The 20,379-nt window shown below is 43.4% G+C and overlaps 1 protein-coding gene across 5 annotated transcripts in view; it reads left to right on the top strand.

The window, feature by feature from the left end:
- Positions 1-20,379, top strand: part of PES1 (pescadillo ribosomal biogenesis factor 1) — a 210,254-nt gene that overhangs the window by 113,704 nt on the left and 76,171 nt on the right. For all 5 annotated transcript variants that reach the window (XM_029619007.1, XM_029619009.1, XM_029619006.1 and 2 more), the window contains 3 exons: positions 11,063-11,216; positions 11,786-11,895; positions 12,536-12,707. In XM_029619007.1, coding sequence (XP_029474867.1) covers positions 11,063-11,216; positions 11,786-11,895; positions 12,536-12,707 — 436 coding nt within the window. The remainder of the gene's footprint in view (positions 1-11,062; positions 11,217-11,785; positions 11,896-12,535; positions 12,708-20,379) is intronic.

Here is a 20,379-nt window from a genome sequence, read left to right as displayed (position 1 = left end):
CCTGGCCATTCTTCACACCTGCTACGACAGGGTCTAGTATTTTCAATCAGTCGGATCGCTTCTGACTGCCTGGTTTTGAACAGCGGCGCCTAAGCCAGAAGGAGTATAAGGAAGAACTTATTTCCACTCCGCTACGGTTTTGGGGAGTTTTTGTAATTGTCTACGCTGAGTCCGGATGTCCAGTACACAAGGCTCCAGTATCTCAGGTCTTTCATTCTCCGGCCTGGTTTTTCTTTTTCAGCTCTCTACGGGTTCGGTTTTCCGCTCTGTGGTGTATTCTCGCTGGTGGTACATCCGGCTGTAGGGGATTCCTCAAGGGAGCCAAGCATTGTACTCTCGTCTCTACTTGTTCAGCCTGAGGGGTGTCTGAGTCCCAAGCGTTGTCTTGTAGGGGTAGTTAGTGGAGCTCCCTGCCTTCCTACTGAGGGCATTGCGAATCCACCTGGTGCGGACGAGTGGCTCCTTGATGGGCATAAGGTACTTATAAGGTATTTACAGTTTACAAATGAGTCCCGGGTCTCTGAACTTTTCTTGGTTTTTTTGGAATGGTCCTCGGACAATCCAAGGCTCCTGAGACTACAATTGCTTGCAGCCTCAAGGAGGCGATCGCGCCGGTGTGCTTCCATTAGGCTGTTTTCTAGGGCGGAGTGTTAGTCTCTCTCTCAGGAAATCTGGGGAGCGGCTACTTGGAGGTCTCTCGCTGTACAGGTGTCAATTTTTGGCTCCTTCGGACGGCAGGGGCTTCGAGCGGGACTGTCTTGGTCCCACCCTGTTTAGGGAAGCTTTGGTACATACAGGGAAAGGAAAATTGGTTCTTACCTGCTAATTTCTGTTCCTGTAGTACCACGGATCAGTCCAGACGCCTGCCCGGCTAGTGTTGCTACAACCGCTCGAAGTGTCTTTCTCTTGTTTCCTTCACAGCATTTTGGAAGATCTATCTGCTGCTATCAGAATTTTATGGCACCGGAAGCATCTACTTGATGGATATGGATATCTATGCAAGAGCGGTTCTTTACAGAGCTTTAAATTATTCCATCCGTTAGTTACTTGTTGCTTGCTTGATCTTCGTTGGTGAATTCTCTATCTGCTTTGATAACATTTATACTGAAGGGATGCAGGATAGACTCTGTCCTGATATAGGATACCCTTTCAGTTTTTCTCTGTCTCCATCTGCTGGACAGGAGGCTCAATCCACACTCTGGACTGATCCATGGTACTACAGGAACGAAAATTAGCAGGTAAGAACCAATTTTCCTATATAAAGTAAAACATTTTTAAAGAAATAAGGAAAATCAAAAGTACAGTACATTTCTTGAAGAGCCCAAATGCCAGGAGAATCAAAGGAAATCCCTGGAAGCAGGGTCTAAAAGTAAATAATGAGAGAAACTTTTCCAGCAGTATCTTCTGCTTAACCTAATTACAAGATGTCAAGACTACTTGTCCACCAGACCTAATGTGAGCTAATTCTTGGATTCGAAGAGTACCAAAGGCAGATATCTTTTTTGCATTTAAAAAGAATTGCAGTAGGTACATCGCAAAGAAAACATCTTGCACGTTGTGATAAGTCACAATAGTCCTTATTCTTTAGTTCTCAATTATTTGGCCCTGCTGGGTCTTGGCTGGTGTACCACCTTGAAAGTGGAATGTGTTTTGGGTTGTTTTTTTCCCCGTTATAGGTGGGGCCTTGTTATGATTGATGCTTTAAAGTTGGTATAGATGTTGAATCATGTCAGTTATGGCATGAGATTTTTCTCATTAAATTTCATATGTCTGTTTATATTAATTTTTTGCAATGTACACACAGGGACAGATTTTAAATGCCCTGCGCGCCGGCGCGCCTATTTTGCATAGGCCGCCGGCGCGCGCAGAGCCCTGGGACGCGCGTAAGTCCTGGGGCTTCGTAAAAGGGGCGGGGAGGGGGCGTGTCAGGGCGTTCCCGAAATGATGTGGCGTTTCGGGGGCGGGCCCGGGGGCGTGGCGCCGGCCCGGGGGCATGGTCGAGGCCTCCGGACCAGCCCCTGGGTCGGGTGATGGCGCGCCAGTAGCCCGCTGGCACGCGCAGATTTACGTCTGCTTTTAGCAGGTGTAAATCGAGCAACAAAGGTAAGGGGGGGGGTTTAGATAGGGCCGGGGGGTGGATTAGGGAGGGGAAGGTGGGGGAGGGCGAAGGAAAGTTCCCTCCAAGGCAGCGCACGCTGGGCTTGGCGCGCGCAGGTTGCACAAATGTGCACCCCGTTGCGCGCGCCGACCCCGGATTTTATAAGATACGCGTGGCTACGCGCGTATCTTATAAAATCCAATGTACTTTTGTTCGCGCCTGGTGCGCGAACAAAAGTGCACAAACAAAAGTACGCGATCGCGCACATTTTTAAAATCTACCCCACAATCTTTAAATACATTTTACCTGTGCCCCAAAAGGATAGAATACCTGGCACGTACCAGCACCATTTTGTAAGTCCAAACAGAGCACCAAGCACTGATGTGACTGCCTTTTATCAGCTAAGGGCCATATTTGATAGTTTAAATATTTTTTTTTTTTCCAAGTGTTGACTTCTGATAGTCCAGATTCTGTGGGTGTTTGTTCTTGTTATCCAAGGTTCTCCCTTTGAACAGTCCAGGCGGTATCCTAGCCAAGGGACACAGACCATTCTCCTTCTCAAGTTCCCTGTGCACTTGTTCTGCCTGGCAGGTATTGCTGTGCAGAGAGCACCTGAAATGCCAATGTTACATTTAAAAAACATCAAGAATGATAATATGATAATATGAAGTACTCATCTCATCTGCTCTCGCTCAACAAAACATAACAAAAAGTAAAGGAACAGCATTTCCGTTAATTCTTCAGGATTTTGCCCCTGAAGCGGGCATGGAGACGCTGAAACAATGCAGTGTGGTGTAGGGATAATGTATCATCTGTTTCGGAAAATAGCATTGTGATTTGATATGTCATTAAATGAATGAAGTCAACTGAAACAAGATATCTTTAATAACTTGACACAGTTGGCAGAAAGTTTCCTATTTATGTTTCTATTGGAGTAGCATCATAGCAACATCCGGCGCAAGATAAGTGTTGAAAATAATTGTCAGAGAGACTTTAAGTCATTTGCTAAAAATATTATAAAACTGGTTTTCATATTTTGAAGACTGTAAATTGGATGTTAGCATTGAATATCTAATTTATTTAAAAAGCATTTATTACCCGCCCTTCATTCAGAGCAGGGTACAATATGAACAAATACAGACAAAAGAAAAGGGAGGAAAGGCAATGCAAAATCTTATAGGGGGTGGAAAGGACATGATGCAGGGTATGAGATCATAAGTGCCGAAGGGTCATAGGAGAGAGAAAGAGGACTAGATAGTATCCCTTGCAGGGGGACAAGTTGTGGGTAGTCCATTGTCATTTTGGTTCGGGAATGCTCTCTTGAAGAGGAATGTTTTAGGGCTTTTTTTGAAGAGAGTTCTTTCTCAGAGACATCTAATTGTCTTTGGTACGCTCTTCCATAGGAGTGGTCCAGCGGAGAAGAGAGCCTGGTTCCATGAATTGTGTGAGTTTTGCAGCTGGAGCCTCTAGTAGCCTCTCGTTGGATGAGCTCAGCTTTCAGGTGGGGGTTTAGATTTTTATTGTTGGAGATCCATGGGGAGTTTAAGTTGTGGATCGAGGAGTGGACAATCAAAGCCAGTTTATATTGTATTTGGAAGGAGATAGGGAGCCAGTGGAGAGATTTTAGAATGTGAGAGATGTGGTCTCGCATGTGAGTGCCAGTAAGGAGTCTTACTGCAGAGTTTTATATGATCTGTAGTGGCCAGATGGCGTTTATAGAGGTAATTCCAAAGAAAGGCACGTATTTGTGAAGATGCCAATGACAAATTCAAAAATAGAAAATCTTCACATGTATATATAATTTGAATTAATTCTAATTTTCAGGATGTTTAAAATAAGGAGGAAAAAGACAGGGGTTGGAGGTTTTTTAAGACTATGATTGGAACAACCTCATGTATACCTTTGAGTTCTTGCTAGAACTGGTATAGAAGTTCTGAGGTCTTTTTCCTCCTTATTTTAAACATCCTGAAAATTAGAATTAATTCAAATTATATATACATGTGAAGATTTTCTATTTTTGAATTTATAGAGGTAAGCCTGTTAGGAGAGAGTTGCAGTAATCTATCCCTGAGAATAATAGGGATTGCAGGACAGACCTGAAATCCAAAAATTCAAGGAAAGGTTTAAGATGGCGTAACAAAGACAGTTTGTAGGAGGAGTTGGTGATATTTCTTATATGATTACACATGGAGAGAGAGAGTCAGTAGTGACTCCTAAGTTCCATACACTTTAGGCAGGGGGATGGGATGAGAATCGAAAATTTTTTACATTTCATTTATTAAAATTTATTAATCGCCTAACACTGAAAGGCCTAGGCGATGTACATGAATACATACATAATAAAATTAACTAAATACAAACAAAACTTTAGTTTCACAGAAACTACATAACAAAATACCATAAATAATTGGTAATTCCATATCATAGTATATCATATACATAGACAATAGTAGAATTTAGACATCCTGACATAATCTCCAGAAAGAGAAAATCCATGTTACTGACATATCTGTATTATGTTATCAAACATAATCAAGCCTTCATACCGCGTTATTACACATTATACGCATGGCTAAGCAGAAATTCTTTAAAAGACATTTTAAACTTCTTAACATCTTCCAAGGATCTTAAATCAAAAGGAATAAGATTCCATTGAGTGGGTGCCGCATTCGAGAAAGAAGTCTCTCTAGTGTTAAATAATTGTGCCTGACGAACCGAAGGAACCTCTAACAGATTTAATTGAGACGATCTCAAGCATCTCGCTGGTTTATGTATCCGCAACAATGCATTAAACCAATAAGCAGAATTGGACATACGAAGCTTAAAGACTATCATCCCTATCTTGAAAACTATACGTTCATACACAGGAAGCCAGTTAAGTCTACATAAAACTGGCGAAATCCGATCAAAACGCTTTGAGTTAGAAACCAACCTAGCAGCAGAATTCAATAATAGCTGCATCGAATGAATTTGACATTTGGGTAAACCAATGTAGAGTCCGTTACAATAATCAATGTGAGGAAATATAAGTGCCCGTACAACCATCAGAAAATCCTTATCATATAACAGATGTCGTAAACCTACCAATAACCTAAGTTTAAAGAAACCAGTTTTAATGAGCATTCTGATCTGAGGTTTAAAAGACAAGGTGGAGTCAATCAAAATTCCCAAACTCTTAATCGGTTTAAGGAGAGAAAATGAGAAATTATTTATGGACAATGAATCCTGAGATGGAATGGAAAGAGATCAGTGAATTAACAACATTGTAGTCTTACTGGTATTAAGCAAAAGCTTATTATGTTTCAACCAGCGATTGATGGTATCCATACAAAGGGAAAGAGAGTCTACTGTTTCCTGCCATGACTTTTTAACTTTAACATAAAACTGAATATCATCGGCATAGATCTTAAAGCCATCTGTAATGATGGCCAATAGCTTAGTGATAGGGGCAAGATAGATATTAAACAACATTGCTGAAAGGGCTGAGCCCTATGGAACCCCAACCTTCACTTGCTGAGATACAGAGCAGGAATTGTTAAACTTGATCGTTTGAAAACGTTCAGAAAGATAATTCTCAAACCAACCAAGCACAGTTCCTGCAATACCACATTCCTGAAGACGAAATAACAGGATTTGATGATCGATGGACTCTAATGCCGAAGTGATATCAAGAGAAACTAGAATAAACTGTTGTCCACTATCCAGACTCCTTTTAATAGAGTCAACCAAAGATATCAAAAGCAACTCAGTACTAAGACTGCGGCGAAAACCAAATTGATGAGGACTCAAAATATCATTCTTCTCAAGAAAATTTGTCAATTGCTGTAACACAATCCCTTCAACTACTTTAGCAGGTAGGGGAAGCGATGAAATAGGTCTATAGTTTTCTACTTTGGCAGCATCTAGAACAGATTTTTTAAGTAAAGGTTTAACCATCGCAGATTTTAAAGCAGTAGGCATTATCCCCGAACTAAGAGAAAAATTTACAAGAAAATTGAACAATGCTTTCATAATTTCAAATATATCTTTGAAAGTAATAGTTGAGATTTTCAGGGTAGGACACATGGTATTGTTAAGATTAGCAATCATGTTTGCAATTTGAACAGAGGCTACTAATTCGAATTCAGACCACAAAGATGGACCACTAACGGGCATCTCTAAATACCAGGGAGACACATCATTAAAGGTCGAAAGTAAATTTTCTAATTTTGCAGAAAAATACCTAGCAAACATATTAGCATTCAAAGTGGAAGGATCTACACTCTTTTGAGATTTCTGCTTTTCAGTTAATCTATGTACCAAAGAGAATAAGGCTTTAGAATTATTACCAATTTCGTTTATCTTTTTCGAATAAAACTCCTTTTTAGCAGCTAAAGTATCAGATTGATATTTTTTTAAGGATGAACGAAATAAGCTGGCGTTCTCATGAGAAGGGCATTTGGACCTCTTACATTCATTTTTACGAAGCTGTTGACGTGACAAAATCAATAAAGAAGTATTCCAAGGACGAGAAATTTTCTTACTAGAATCAGAAGGTGGAAAAAACTTCAAGGGGGCTATCTTATCAATAGAAGAAGTTAAATAGGAGACCCACTCATTGAAGAAATTATTAAAATCTTCATTCTCTGTCTTTTCTGGAATATTAGTAAGGACTTCCTTCAACTTACTAATATCAACAAAAGATCTTTTCTCCTAATTTCTATCAGAATCACGATTATTGGAACATCCAACTAATCCATTCAGACGAAAACTAAGTAATGAATGGTCTGACCAAGGAACAGACTTCACTACCAGAGGTCCTACTAACTGAAGATTAGCACTTTCATTTACAAAATCTAAATCAAGTATATTTCCTAAATGATGAGTTGATGATTCAACTACTTGCGACCAACCCAAAGAATGCAAGATGTCACAACACAACTGAACCTGAGGATCAACCTTCAAAAGATTAAAAGGTAGATTGAAATCAACTAATAAAACCATGTTACTAAAGCAAACTGGAGCTAAAAATAGCTGTTCAAATAGTAAAGAAAGATTTGAATGCAGTATCTTTGGAGGACAGTAAACAAGACAAATAGAGAAACAGGAATTATAAACAAGTAATAACTCCTGATTTAATGAACCACTAAGATTTTGTGATTTAAGATTCAATGTTTCTCTACATAAAATTAACAAACCACCTCCCCTACCTTTAGCTCTTGGCTGTGAAAAAAAGGTAAAACCTAATGGACAAATCTGATTTATAGTAACAAGGTCTGAATCTAACAACCAGCTCTCAACAATGCACAAAACATCAAGATTCTCATCAAGAATTAGATCATATAAAATCTGAAACTTACTCCTAACTGACTGAGCATTAATTAACGCAATTTTTAACTCACCAACACCTGAGTCAAGTTTTAAATTAGACTGTGGAATGCTCACTAAATAAGAAGAGCGCTGTGAAGACTTTTTCATGGAATTTTTCTTTTTCACCAAAGAACCATACAAACCATTCCCAAAAACCACAGGTATTTGCTGAATACAAACAGAAGGATCTTCAATCATCTTAACGGCACCCTCATCAACAGTCATCACTCATGAAGGAGCGCACAAAGGAGCTCCTTTGTTGCGCTCCTTCGTCGGCGCGGGGCGCCTCTGGCATCCCACGCCGGCTTTTGACCCTCCCCACAAGATGACATCATTGTGGGGCGTGGCTTCCGGCCCGATAGGCTGGAAATGGGGCCAGAAGACGCGGAAGCAAAGTCTTTGTGCCTCTAGACTCTCCTCTCTCAAATTTAGAAGGGCTGAATGCTGGTAGAAGCCCCGTTAGTCCGGAGAGAGGAGGAGAGGTATCGGCAGATGTCAGCAGTTGAATTTCCCCGGCGTCCCACGCCGGCTTTTGACCCTCCCCACAAGATGACATTGTGGGGGCGTGTCTTAAGGCCCGATCAGCTGGAAATGGGGCCAGAAGACGCAGAAGCAAAGTCTTGTGCCTCTAGACTCTCCTCTCTCAAATTTTGAAGGGCTGAATGCTATTTTTGGGAGTATTGGCGACTGTATGGTGTGATTGCACGATGATTTCTGTTTCAGATGTGTTGAGCGCTAATTTGTTATTGTGTAGCCATTTTTGGATCGTTGTAAGGCAGTTGTTGAGGAAAGATTCAGTCAGGTCCAATGTTTCCTTGAGAGGGAAAAGGAATTGAATATTATTCACATAGATTTTGTAGTGTACTCCAAGGTCTTTGAGAGTGTAGCATAATGGGGTAGGTACGGATTAAAGAGCGCAGCAGAGAGAACGGGTCCTTGGGGCAGTCCAGAGCTCAGTGTCAAAAATGAAGAGGTAGAGGAATCAATTTGGATTTGCTGCATCCTGTTGCTAAGGTATGACGAGAACCATTTCATCACTGTACCAGTTACTCCAAAGGTGCATACATAGCCTTGAGAGTAGGATTGGGTGAGTAACCGTGTCAAAGGCAGCGGAGATGTCGAGTAGACATAGGAGGAATGAGGAGGCTGTCAAATCCATGACTCACTGTGTCGAACTAGAAAGCAGTAGCAGTTCGATGATATGGTGGTTCCTGAAAGCAAACTGGTATTGAATGAGGATGTTATTTTAATCGATGAAATCAGTTGGTGGAGAACTGCAGATTCCAGACCTTTAGCCATGAAAGATAGGGTGGATATTGGGCAGTAATTAGAGGTGATGGTTGGATCCACAGTCAGTTTTTTGATTATGGGTCAGACTGAGGCCCGTTTTAGAGTATCTGAGATGGCGCCATGATGTAGTGATGAGTTTATGAATTTGGTGACAAACGGAGCGATATCTAGTTTGATCATTTTGAGGAGGAATGTATGACATGGATTAAGGGGTTTGGAAGAAGGTTTCAGGTTGTCGATAATCTTTGTGGTCTCCGATGTTGAGATGTCTTCAAAGTGTTCCCAGGTTGGGCCTTGAAATTCTGGATCGCCCTCAGCTTCATCAGGTGAGGAGTTCTTGAAAGTGCTAATGACAGTTGCTGTTTTATTGGTAAAGTGAGTGGTGGAGGTCTCAGCAATACTCATACCCAGGATGGTGGGAGGAAGAGTAGAAAGGATCTAGCTTGGGTTGATTATAATCTTTACAGTGGTATATAATTCTTTGGGGTTGTTGTGCGAGGCTGATAGTTTTTTTTGTAGATGTAGGATTTCTTTGCAGCAGTGATGGCCTCTTGATATGCTAGTTTATCATAGTAAAGGGTTTTATTTGTCTGAGATGTCTTTTCTCCATTTTCTTTCATATTTTCTTAGGTCACATTTTTGGGTTTGGAGTTAGTGTTGTACCTTTGTGCAGATTTAGTTTTTTTTTTGATGAGTGTGGTTTCAGATGGGCAAGTTTGTCAAGTGTAGATATAAGGGAGGAGTTCCAGTGTACTAGTAGTTCTTCAGGAGAATTACAAGAGATGTTGTCTAGAATAGGGGTGAGGTTGAATGCAAGGGAGTTTGGGTCTGTTTGATGTCATTTCATGGTTGTGGTGCTGTTTCCATGTGAGACTTGGTCACAAGATTTGGATTTGAGAGAGAAGTTAAGGACGTAGTTGCTCCAAGGAATCTCAGATATGTTTATGTTCGAATCATTTATGTGAAAGCCGGAGGGGTTAACAAATACTAGGTCCAGGTAATTGCCTTTTTTGTGAGTGGGGGAGGAGATGATTTGCTTCCAGCCACATGAAAAAAGGGTATCGAAAATAATGTTGGTGGGGGTAGAAATATGGGAGGCTGGTGGGTGGCAGTTGAAATCGCCTAGGATAATAGTTGTTGATGGATTCAGATTTAGATTGAGGATTGCTTCACATAGGGGGAGAGCGTTTTTGGCGAGGAGCCCAGGCAGGCAATAGGTCAGACAGATGTTTGTTTATGTGTTTGCATTTTAGACATGGCAACTCCAGTGGGGCAGGGGTAGAGAGATCTACCATAATAAATTTCAGGTGGGATTTAAAGAAAATAGCCAGACTTACTCCTCTACATCCTATTCTAGGTTTATGAAAGTCTGAGGTGGGCAGCAATGGTTAAGAACTGGGGTGTCGTAATCTTTCAACCAGGTTTCAGTGATACATAAACAGTCATGTGCTCTAGATACAAGGAGGTTGTAGATGACGGCATATTTTTTAGTAATGGATTGTGCGTTGATACATATAAAGAATAGGGTGGTGGTAGTAGAGAGGATAGGGTGCACGTTGGCTAGTTTAATATTAGTGAGAGTTCTGGTTTGTGGAGCATAGATCTGTCGTCAGATGGTACCTCCACATTAGCAACCTTGGCCTGTGATTATAGGGAGGTGTGGTGAGGTATATGAAAGAGTGTACTCACAGCTTTCCATAGTGTAGGTGGTTTCAAGTGCGCACAAAGGGGCATCATCGCTGCAGGTTTAGTGGTCGGCGGTGGGCGGGTCAGCCACACGTCCCTGTGCCTTCCGCGCATCCTCACTCGTTCCAGTGGGGGGAAGGGCGGCTTAGCACGTCTGCATGCTGGTTCCTGGCTCCCAGGGCCTGCGGACAGCCTGAGCACTGCTTGCAGCCTCTGGGCGTTGCAGCCATGGGTTTAGTGGTCGGCAGTGGGTTGGCAGTGTGTTTGTTTGGTAGATCACAGCCATTTGCTTTTGGCATACTCTCACCCTGTATGATACCAGTTTAAGAGATTAAATTGAATTAATACTATCAGCATGTGGAGATAAGTGTTAATGGATACACTATTCCTTTACGTTTTGTTAAGAATGTTTGCAGGGTGGGATGTATTCCTAAATCCTCGACCTCCTTGCTGGTGGAATTAGAATGAATGCCAGCATTTCCAGCGGTTGCAATTGGTCGAAGTAGTGGTTGTGGACTGAATCTTTCTTTCTTAATATACAGATTAAGTGTTGGAGAGGAGGTTGACTTTGGTCCTGACATTCTCAGACCTTCGAGGCTAGGAAGCTCCTATCTAATTCTGTCTCTTTCCTCACCACAGGCGTCTGTGTATCCTGAAGGGGATTTATCCCCATGAACCCAAACACAAGAAGAAGGTGAACAAAGGTTCCACCTCTCCCCGTACCTTCTACCTGCTTAAGGACATAAAGTTCTTACTCCATGAACCCATTATCAACAAATTCCGGGAATACAAGGTAATATATAGGGCTCCTCTTGCTTGACTTTCTTTGTCTCTTGCTTTCTTGCTTCTCTTCTCACCTGCTCGTCTCTTTGCCGAACTCCCCCCTCCTCTGCAGCCCACAGTCCTTGCTCAAATGGTTCCTCAGATCTCTATTTTCTATCCTCTGCTGTTCCTGCAGAATGCCTTGGGTCATGGAAATCTCCTTCGCTGAAATGAGCTCCTGTATATTTTTACTAGTCCTGTATTGTAATTCCTCTCCCTGTCTGGTATAGTAGCAGAGCTGCCAAGCATTGTGCTATAGAGAGAAGGCTCTAGTGAGTCTAGAGTGCTGTACAGTAGGGCCAGCCCAAAGTCCAACAGGGTCCCTAGGATTCGGAGTTGCTGGCTAAAACCTGGTGACCACATGAAAAGTGCATTACCCTGGAATGCTGCTGTCCAAGTAAGTTCTTGATGAGTTGGAAGTTTGGGAGTAAGAATTAGGTAAACCAATGAACAAAAACCTTGTAAAGTGCCCTCAAGAACTAATAGGAGGATCTGTCTCAATACTGTAACATGACCATCCCCCCTTCTTCCCCTCCCCAGGTATTTGTCCGGAAGCTGCGGAAAGCATTTGGGAAAGGCGAGTGGAATGCTGTGGAGAGGATCAAAGAAAACAAACCTGGCTATAAACTTGACCATATTATTAAAGAGAGGTGCGAAAGGAGCATCCAAGGCTTTGCTGTCACTGTGACTTTGCTGTGAAAGATGTCGCGTTGATATTGATCTCTGATCCTGAGGTGCTTCATTTTATAGGATCTGAGCCCAAACAGGTTCTCCATCACTGTAATTTGTGTCCGAGATAGAGTGACCTGTACAGTGCAGGAATCTGCCTTCTGTAGACATTGCAGCTCATGGCTGGCAGTCTCTTAACTGAGATCCTCCAACACAGTGCCCCCTCATGCTTTCTGCTTTTGGTCTCTGCTAGGAGCACAGCAGAGTTAATAGCATAATGGATGCTTCCATTTTAAATCATTTTCTAGCTTAAAGAGTATTCGTGCTGTAGCTAATGAGGTAGGTCTGTCAGGTGTTAATTAAAAGCTCCCCAAGTGAAGGTGATCTGGGAGTACTCTGCCCATGGGGCAGGGTACTTGGGGAGCGCACAGAGAAGCTGTTGCACTTAGGAATGTTTCCAGGCTTGTATGCTTGCGAGGAGGCTGCAGATTCCTAGTAAACTGCAGAAGGCAAGGCTATGGTTACAGTGGACTTGGCTCTTGAATCTGTTTCCTTCATGTGATGGGCTTTTGAAGCATCTGACCCAGAGATGCTCAGATCTAGCTCTTTTTTTTTTTGTAGGTACCCTACATTCATCGATGCTTTGCGGGATTTGGATGATGCGCTCTCCATGTGCATCCTCTTCGCTACGTTTCCGCGCACTGGCAAGTGCCATGTCCAGACCATTCAGCTGTGCCGACGGCTTACCATAGAGTTCATGCACTTTGTCATTGCCTCTCGCTCTCTACGCAAGGTGAGACTGGGCTGGTGCTGCCCCCTACCATGGAGTGAAGTGCTCCCATATAGGGGGGGAATAGGCGGGGGAGGCAGGTCTAGAATGTGAGAGGGTGCATGGAATCTAGGAATCTTGGGTAAAACTGTGCATGTGCATGTGTTCTTAAGTTCACCTATCTACTAGCTGTATTGATTCTAAAGAGAACTGGATTCTGTGCCTACACATGAGTGATCCCAAAATGTAACTATCTATGAGCTTTCAAGACGCTGGGGCTCTTTCCTTCAGATTATAGCAGATGCCATTCCTGAACAAGGTACCTGTATGGCTTGGGAAGCTCATATGCATCATCTTTGTAGAATTCCTGTGTTCAGAATTCAGAATTTCTTTGGTGTGGAAGCCAAATTGTTACACGTATGCATCATTTTTAGCCTGCTTTCTGAAGGGAAGAAGGTTTATGGGCTCGCCACATGTGTCCTCTGATAATGTTTGTGTTGGATGTTGTGTCCATACCAAGTTCTTCAGAACATGTCAGGAGTCCAAGAAAACCCAGATGGGTATTTGTTTTTGGGAGGGGGGATCCATGTATACCTGCAGACATGAGCACGCATCCTGGAAAGTAGGATCTATTAGCTCCTCATGGAATTTGTATTTTGGGGGGAGGGGGGGTTGTAGTTTTTTATTTTATCTTCAAAGGATCAATGGCAATAAAATAGTAGAAGGTATACAGAGTGCTATCTCATACCAGCTCTCAATTATCAAGATACAAAATTTATAACTCGTATACATAAGGTTTAACACAGTCGACACAAATACCTTCAGTCTATACGTACCCACGCCTTTCCACCCTCTCCCTCCCTCCCTATTCCCTTATAGCAATTCATTGATAAGCAATAGAGAACAAGAACGAGTTCAGAAGTCCTAGGTGCCACACCAAACTCTGTGATATGCTTGTCATGCTCTTTGTAGATAGACCCCACCGATAGCTTATTCACTTAAGACATCTCTGAAGTCAATTGTGAGTAAAATATTTATGGTCGATTAGCCCATCAGCTGTACAGCATAGTCCCTGCGGACACTCTTCATAACAGGTATGGCCCCCAAATCAACTGAAACTTCCGCAGCCTATGTTGTTTAATAGCTCATCCTACAAACTTTATACAGTCTTAGCATAGCCACCTTCATCAAGGGAGAGGTTGCTTGCTTCAGCAATATGCCACTTCAAGTCTGGCCGCCTTACAGATCTGTTCAATTAACAACTGAAAAGATAACCCCAGACTTTCATCAGGGATACTTAATGGTGCTACTCTCAGATTCAGTATAACATTCACTTTTTTATTTTTTTTATTTTATGTTTATTCAATTTACAATTATAAACAAAGCAGCCACTTTGCGAAAAGAAATATGGTATTTCACATTTGAAATATTAAGTATTCATAAAGAAAACAATCATTCTTTAGAAAAATATTGTTCATTCTCTATTATCCATTAGACCACTAATATATGAGAGGGGGGGGATGGACACAGAAAACTAAGGAGAGAATTCAAGGAAATAAAGAAAAATAGCTTAAGGCTTCCCCTGTTATACAAACATGGTGAACTTAAATGCGATCTAACTGTAGCATAGCTCTCTTGTAAGAAATCTGTTAACTGTTCTGGCTGATAGAAAATAAAATTATCCCTGTTATATTTAGTAACACATTTGCAGGGGAACCTTAAAAAGAATGAGGCTCCCAAAGCTAGTGTGTCTTGGCGTAATGCCAGAAAACCTTTTCTTCTCATTTGAGTTGACTTAGTTAAATCTGGGAAGATTCTAATTTTTAACCCCATAAACAGAGCATTTACTTTCTTGAAATAAACTTTCATTACTTCTCCTAAATATTTTCATTGAAAAAGGTAAATAGCAATGTGCTCTTCTCGGCGATTTTATAGCTTGATGACGCTAGAAAGTCAGATTTTCTAAATTTCTTGGGGCTTCTTGCATTGATTGCTCACTCCTATTTGGCAAAAAGTAAACTTTTTATCCAGGAGTGGAGTATTTTCAGATGTAAATTCTAAAACTTCAAAGAAATTACGCTTTATTGTAATTCAGGGTAATTCCCCCACTACCCTAGGAAAGTTTAACACACGTAGGTTCAGATGCCTTAGGGCATTTTCAATATTTTTAATCTTCCTATTCATGTTGCCACAATCTTGAATTATTGTAGTTTGAACAGACTTCACTTGTTTCAATTCACTTTCCATTACTTCAAATTTTCTCAAGGCTTCCTGCTTTTGTAAATCATACTTCTTATTCATTACTTCCAGTTGTTGAGACAGGGAATTAATTTTAGCTGAACAGTCTGCAAAGGTTTTAGCCATGGAAGATGTTAAATTCCATATAGCAAACGAACTCTGCCCCATAGTACACAAAAAAATTCCTTTTATCAATTATAGACAAAAAACCATGGTACACAAATGAACTCAAAAAGATCAAGCAGGACCTCAGATCGAAAGAGCGCTCCTGGCGCAAACAACCTACTCCTGCACACAAAACAACATACACACACACTCTGCACCTTTACCGACAAGCCACCCTCCAAGCCAAAACGGACTTCTACGCTACCAAAATCCACGACTACCAATTCAATTCAAATGTTCTTTTCGCCTATGTTGCTGAACTCACAAAGCCCACACTCCCCACCTCCCAAGAAGAAAACGCTAAGGAAAAATGTGTAGAACTTGCAAAATATTTCCAAAACAAAATTGACAATATTCTCCTTTGATTCCTTACCAAGCCCTCCTCTTCCTCTCCCCTACCTAACAACGCCAACAGAATCTCTTTCCAATCCTTCGACAACACAACCACCCTAGAGATAGAAACTATACTAAAAAAGATGAAACCGGCCTCCCACATCACTGACACCATCCCCTCCAAAACCCTCCTCACCATCCCCACGTCCATAGCTAAACCTCTAGTTGATTTAATCAACTGTTCAATTACGCACGGCAAAGTCCCAGACTCCCTTAAACTGGCCATTGTCAAGCCCCTCCTCAAAAAACCCACCTTAGACTCCAATGACCTTTCTAACTACCGGCCGATATCCAACCTGCCTTTTGTCTCCAAAATCCTTGAAAAGGTAGTCAATACACAACTCTCCGACTATCTTGAAGACCATAACATTCTGCACCCATCTCAATTTGGCTTCCGTAAAGGTCGCAACATGGAAAACCTCCTTCTTGCAATCACTAACACCATTCATATAGGCATGGACCAAGGAAACTCATACTTACTCGCCATCCTAGATATCTCTGCTGCCTTCGACACTGTCAACCACCAAATCCTTCTATCCCAGCTGTCAGATAGGCATATCTGGCACAGTGCTCTCATGGTTCACCTCCTATCTCACCCACAGAGAATAACTAGTAAAAATTGACAATTCTGAATCTCCACACATCCCCCTCATGCAAGGTGTTCCCCAAGGATCCTCCCTATCCTCCACCCTTTTTAATATCTATCTCCTCCCTTTCTGCTACCTACTTTCCGACCTAGGCCTCAACTTTTTCCTGTATGCGGATGATGTGCAAATCCTCATCCCCATTCAAAAAACTCTCAAGGACTCCCTGCAATTCTGGGATTCCTGCTTAGCCTCTATCAACGCCCTCTTAGCCAACCTCCAGCTTGCACTTAATGCAACAAAAACAGAAATCCTCCTCTTATCTAACAATCCTGAACTCACATTTCAGGCCTCATCCAACGTCCCCTCCCCAACCCACCCCCTCTTGCCCTCTGTAAGAGACTTAGGTGTTGTATATCAACACCTCAGTTTTAAACCCCTTATCAAATCGCTACTAAAAGGGGGTTTCTATAAACTCCACATCCTCAAAAAGCTGAAGCCTCTCCTCCACGCCCAAGACTTCAGTCTAGTTTTGCAGTCCACCATTCTATCTAAATTGGATTACTGCAACTCCCTTCTTCTAAGCCTCCCATACACTACAATTAAACCCTTACAAATCCTGCAGAACTCCATGGCAAGAATCATCACCGACACCCGCAAAAGAGAACACATCACCCCCATATTAAAAGACCTGCACTGGCTTCCCATCCCTTTCCGTATACAATAAAAAACACTCGCCATCCTTCACGATGTGCTCTATAAAAACAACCCCGCATGGCTCAAGGAAATGCCACGTTTCCGTGCATCTAATCGCCCTACTAGAGCCAACCTCGCTGGCACCCTCCACACCCCACCCCTCAAAACTGCACTTCTCTCCCTCACCAGAGAAAGAGCGTTTACCATGCCCAATGGAACTCACTCCCCACTTTTCTCCGCCTTGAACCTTCTTTACTCAACTTCAAAAAAGGCATCAAAACATGGCTCTTCCTGCAGGCCTACCCTGATGCAAATCAAACATAAAACAGCCTTGCTCCCTCCCGTTTTCCGTCTTGCTCTGTCTCCCACCACCGATGATGTATCTTATGGAAATGTTGATTTTGTAATTTACTGAAATGTTATAATTAAGTTTATACTGTTACAGTTCCTACATATGTTTTTTATCTCACTCTCTCCTTTCTCTGTTGTTCTCGCTCCCTTTGCGCCTGCTTTCGCCCGGTCTTCCCCCTCCCTGTTATTTGTAATTTTCCTTTTTTCTCGAGTTGATTGTGAACCGGTATGATGTGTCCTATGAATATCGGTATATTAAAAGTTCATAAATAAATAAATATTGCATCAAGAGTTACCACCTCAGGCTTTTGAAAGCCCAAACATTCTCCAGTTAAGGGAAGGGGGTGAGTTATCGGCCTCTCACCTCCTCCTGCCGCTTGCTCTTCTCCTCCTTCCAGGTCAATTGCTCTGGAGACACTCCCCTCGATTACCGGGGAAATCGGCTTGGCTGTTTCCCTCGCGCTGCTCCCTCTTCATGCAGAGCTTGAAATCTAATTTCGGGACTCAAACCTGAGCGCGGCGTCGAGGTTTCGTGGGCGTTTCTCCAGTGGTCTCAGCGATACCTCCTCCGAAGTTTGATCGCATTCCCCTCCCTGCGTGCAAACAGCCGGAACGCTGGCCCCTACTTTCACAGGTTTCGAGGCGCACTGTAGAATGGTTTTTTGTCTGGAAGGTAAGGCAGGAGTTGAGGGGTAGCTCCTTACTTTCCCCTTTCTCTTCGGGGGCATTTTGATTCAGGAAATCAGTAAACTTTAGAAATAAATGCCGGATCAATTCTGCAGTGCTGCCGCTTAGGTCGCCATCTTAACTCCACCCCTTAACATTCACTTTTATTATGCCTGAAATAATAGCCAGGTCTTTCCAGAATATTTGTATAATCGCACACTCCCACCATTTATAAAAAAAATGTACCCACTAGTGAGCAACCTCTCCAGCATGTATCATTTATTCTGAGAGAATTCTATGCAACTTTCCATGTGTCATGTATTTATTTATTTAGATATTTTTTATACTGTGTTCCTGTTCAGACCATGCACACTGGCATTCTGCCCAGGGGCTAATCTCACTGAGGTGTACACTGGGGGCACCTGAGGGGTGTAACGAAGCCCGGCCATGGAGCCCGTGGCCGGCTCTTCTCACCTCTCTCCCACGGCGCAGAAGACTCTCTCCCGCGGCATGGCAGGAAAGCCATCGCCGCCCACCTTCAGGCCTTGCGCGGTTTGCCCGGGGCGCCTTCCTTCAAGATTTAAAGGGGCCGTGACGCTCTAGGGCTGCTGGGCTCCCTCTGATGACGTCACTCCCTCGGGAGTATTTAAGGCAAGCTCTGGCAACCAGAGCTTGCCTTTGCAACTGGCTTCCTCCTTAGGTTGTCTGGGCTTCTTGCTACTTGTCTTAGTCTCTAGTTACTCCTTGTTCAACCAGTATTTGACCTCGGCCTGCCTGTGACTTCGTCTGACCTCCGGAACCCGACCTCTGCTGATTGACCACGCTCATCCTCTAGTCCGTTCCAGCATCCTGCTGTCTCAGCACCTGTCTCTTTCTGCACTCACCCAGGTAGTACCTTTGGACTGTCTCTTGGTACTGACCTCGGCTTGCTTCTTGACCCGCCCCTCTGCCTGCTGCCTGCCTGTGACTTCAGCCTGTTCCTCGACTCGCCTGCCTGCTGCCTGCCTTCTGACTTCGGCTTGCCTGTGACTTTGTCTGACCTCCGGTATCTGACCTCTGCCTTGTTGACCATTCTTCGAACTGACCTCTGGACTCTGACCTTTACCCGTCTGACTTGTCCCTAGATTCTGGCTTGTTCCCTGTCTTGTCATCATCACGGTTCTGGTCCTCCTTGTTCCATCGGAACCCTAGTCTCGAACCCGACTGCGCTCTTCTTGTGTCTGTGGGCACGCCGGACTTCTACTCTCGCAGTAGACCCTGCGAAGCCTACCTAAGACCAAGCGGCCTGGGTCCCTACGGGCTCCTCCCGGGGGGACCTCAGGCTTCCAGTGGTAAAGTTCTTCCCAGGCCTCTGTCTCCTCCAGTGCTCCGCCCCCTCGGGGTAGTTGCCTTCTGTTCCCTATCAGGAGGTGTCTCTCCACTGCCCCAGGACAAGGGTCCACCCCCGAGTGCAACAAGGGGCTTATTGCTTGCCTGCACACAGGACTACCTTAAGGGCTTACCCAATATAAACATGTACAATTACTGGGATTATACCTGGGGGCTTGAACCCAGGAGCTTATTCCCTACACAAACTTTGATTCACCACATCCATGTTCCAGGTACTTAGGAAAGTAAATTTATTTCAGCAATAGGAGGATAGAAGAAATAAAATCAGATCATACAGAAGAAGTAATGGTAGATAACAATTGCTACATTTATATAAAAAAGCTTACGTTTCCAAAGGTTCAGCCTGTGCTATCACATCCAGAGCGCGCTCTCCCTCTCTCTAGCTGTTATTTCTCCTAAATGCTTGGGAAAGCAGCAGTGTTCCCTCCTTCTAAGTTCTTAGCAGTTTCAGGCGCAGCTGTGTGGCCTTCATTCTCTCTCAGGCTTTATAATCATAAGAACATAAGAAATTGCCATGCTGGGTCAGACCAAGGATCCATCAAGCCCAGCATCCTGTTTCCAACAGTGGCCAATCCAGGCTACAAGGTACCCAATAAGTATATCCTACACTGCAGATGCTAGTAATAGCAGTGGCTATTCCCTGTACGTACCAGGATCAGTCCAGACGGTGGGTTATGTCCCCCATCCAGCAGATGGGAGTCAGACAAGGCTTCGAAGGGTGTTAGCATTTAAGCCAGTGCACCCTCTGCAGGAGCCCAGTATCTTTCTGACTCCAACAGATAGGAGTAGGGGAACCCATCGCTTCCCCTCTGTGAGGAATAAGTTTCTTCAATTCTTTTTCTTTGGTGAAGGATGGATCAAGTTAGTTAAAAAAAAAAAAAAAAAATTCAATTGTCTCAGTCTCTGGGGTTGCAGGTTGTGGCTGCCTCCTTTCCCTTCCCTCCTCCATCTCTTTCCCTCTCTGGGGTAAGTGTTCCTGTGGCATTTTGTTTGGTTTTCTACCCTAGATTTTGGTGCTAGCTGTCTGGATCGGTGGAAGCTGGTGGTGCCAGCCTCTCCCCATTTGTTGCCGATCTCTGCCCCGCGGCCCCGAGACGTCCTCTTTCCCCGGGGCCGCTGCAGCAGGGAGGGGAGATTCCCCTGCTGCATCCGGGGCTTTGCGGCTAGTGGAGGCTTGTTTCCTGCCCCCCTGTGGCATGTTTCGGAACTGTCAG

Source organism: Rhinatrema bivittatum, chromosome 11, assembly GCF_901001135.1.
Source record: "Rhinatrema bivittatum chromosome 11, aRhiBiv1.1, whole genome shotgun sequence".
In the NCBI taxonomy this organism is placed as follows: Eukaryota; Metazoa; Chordata; class Amphibia; order Gymnophiona; family Rhinatrematidae; genus Rhinatrema; species Rhinatrema bivittatum.
This window is presented reverse-complemented; position numbering and strand designations above follow the sequence as displayed.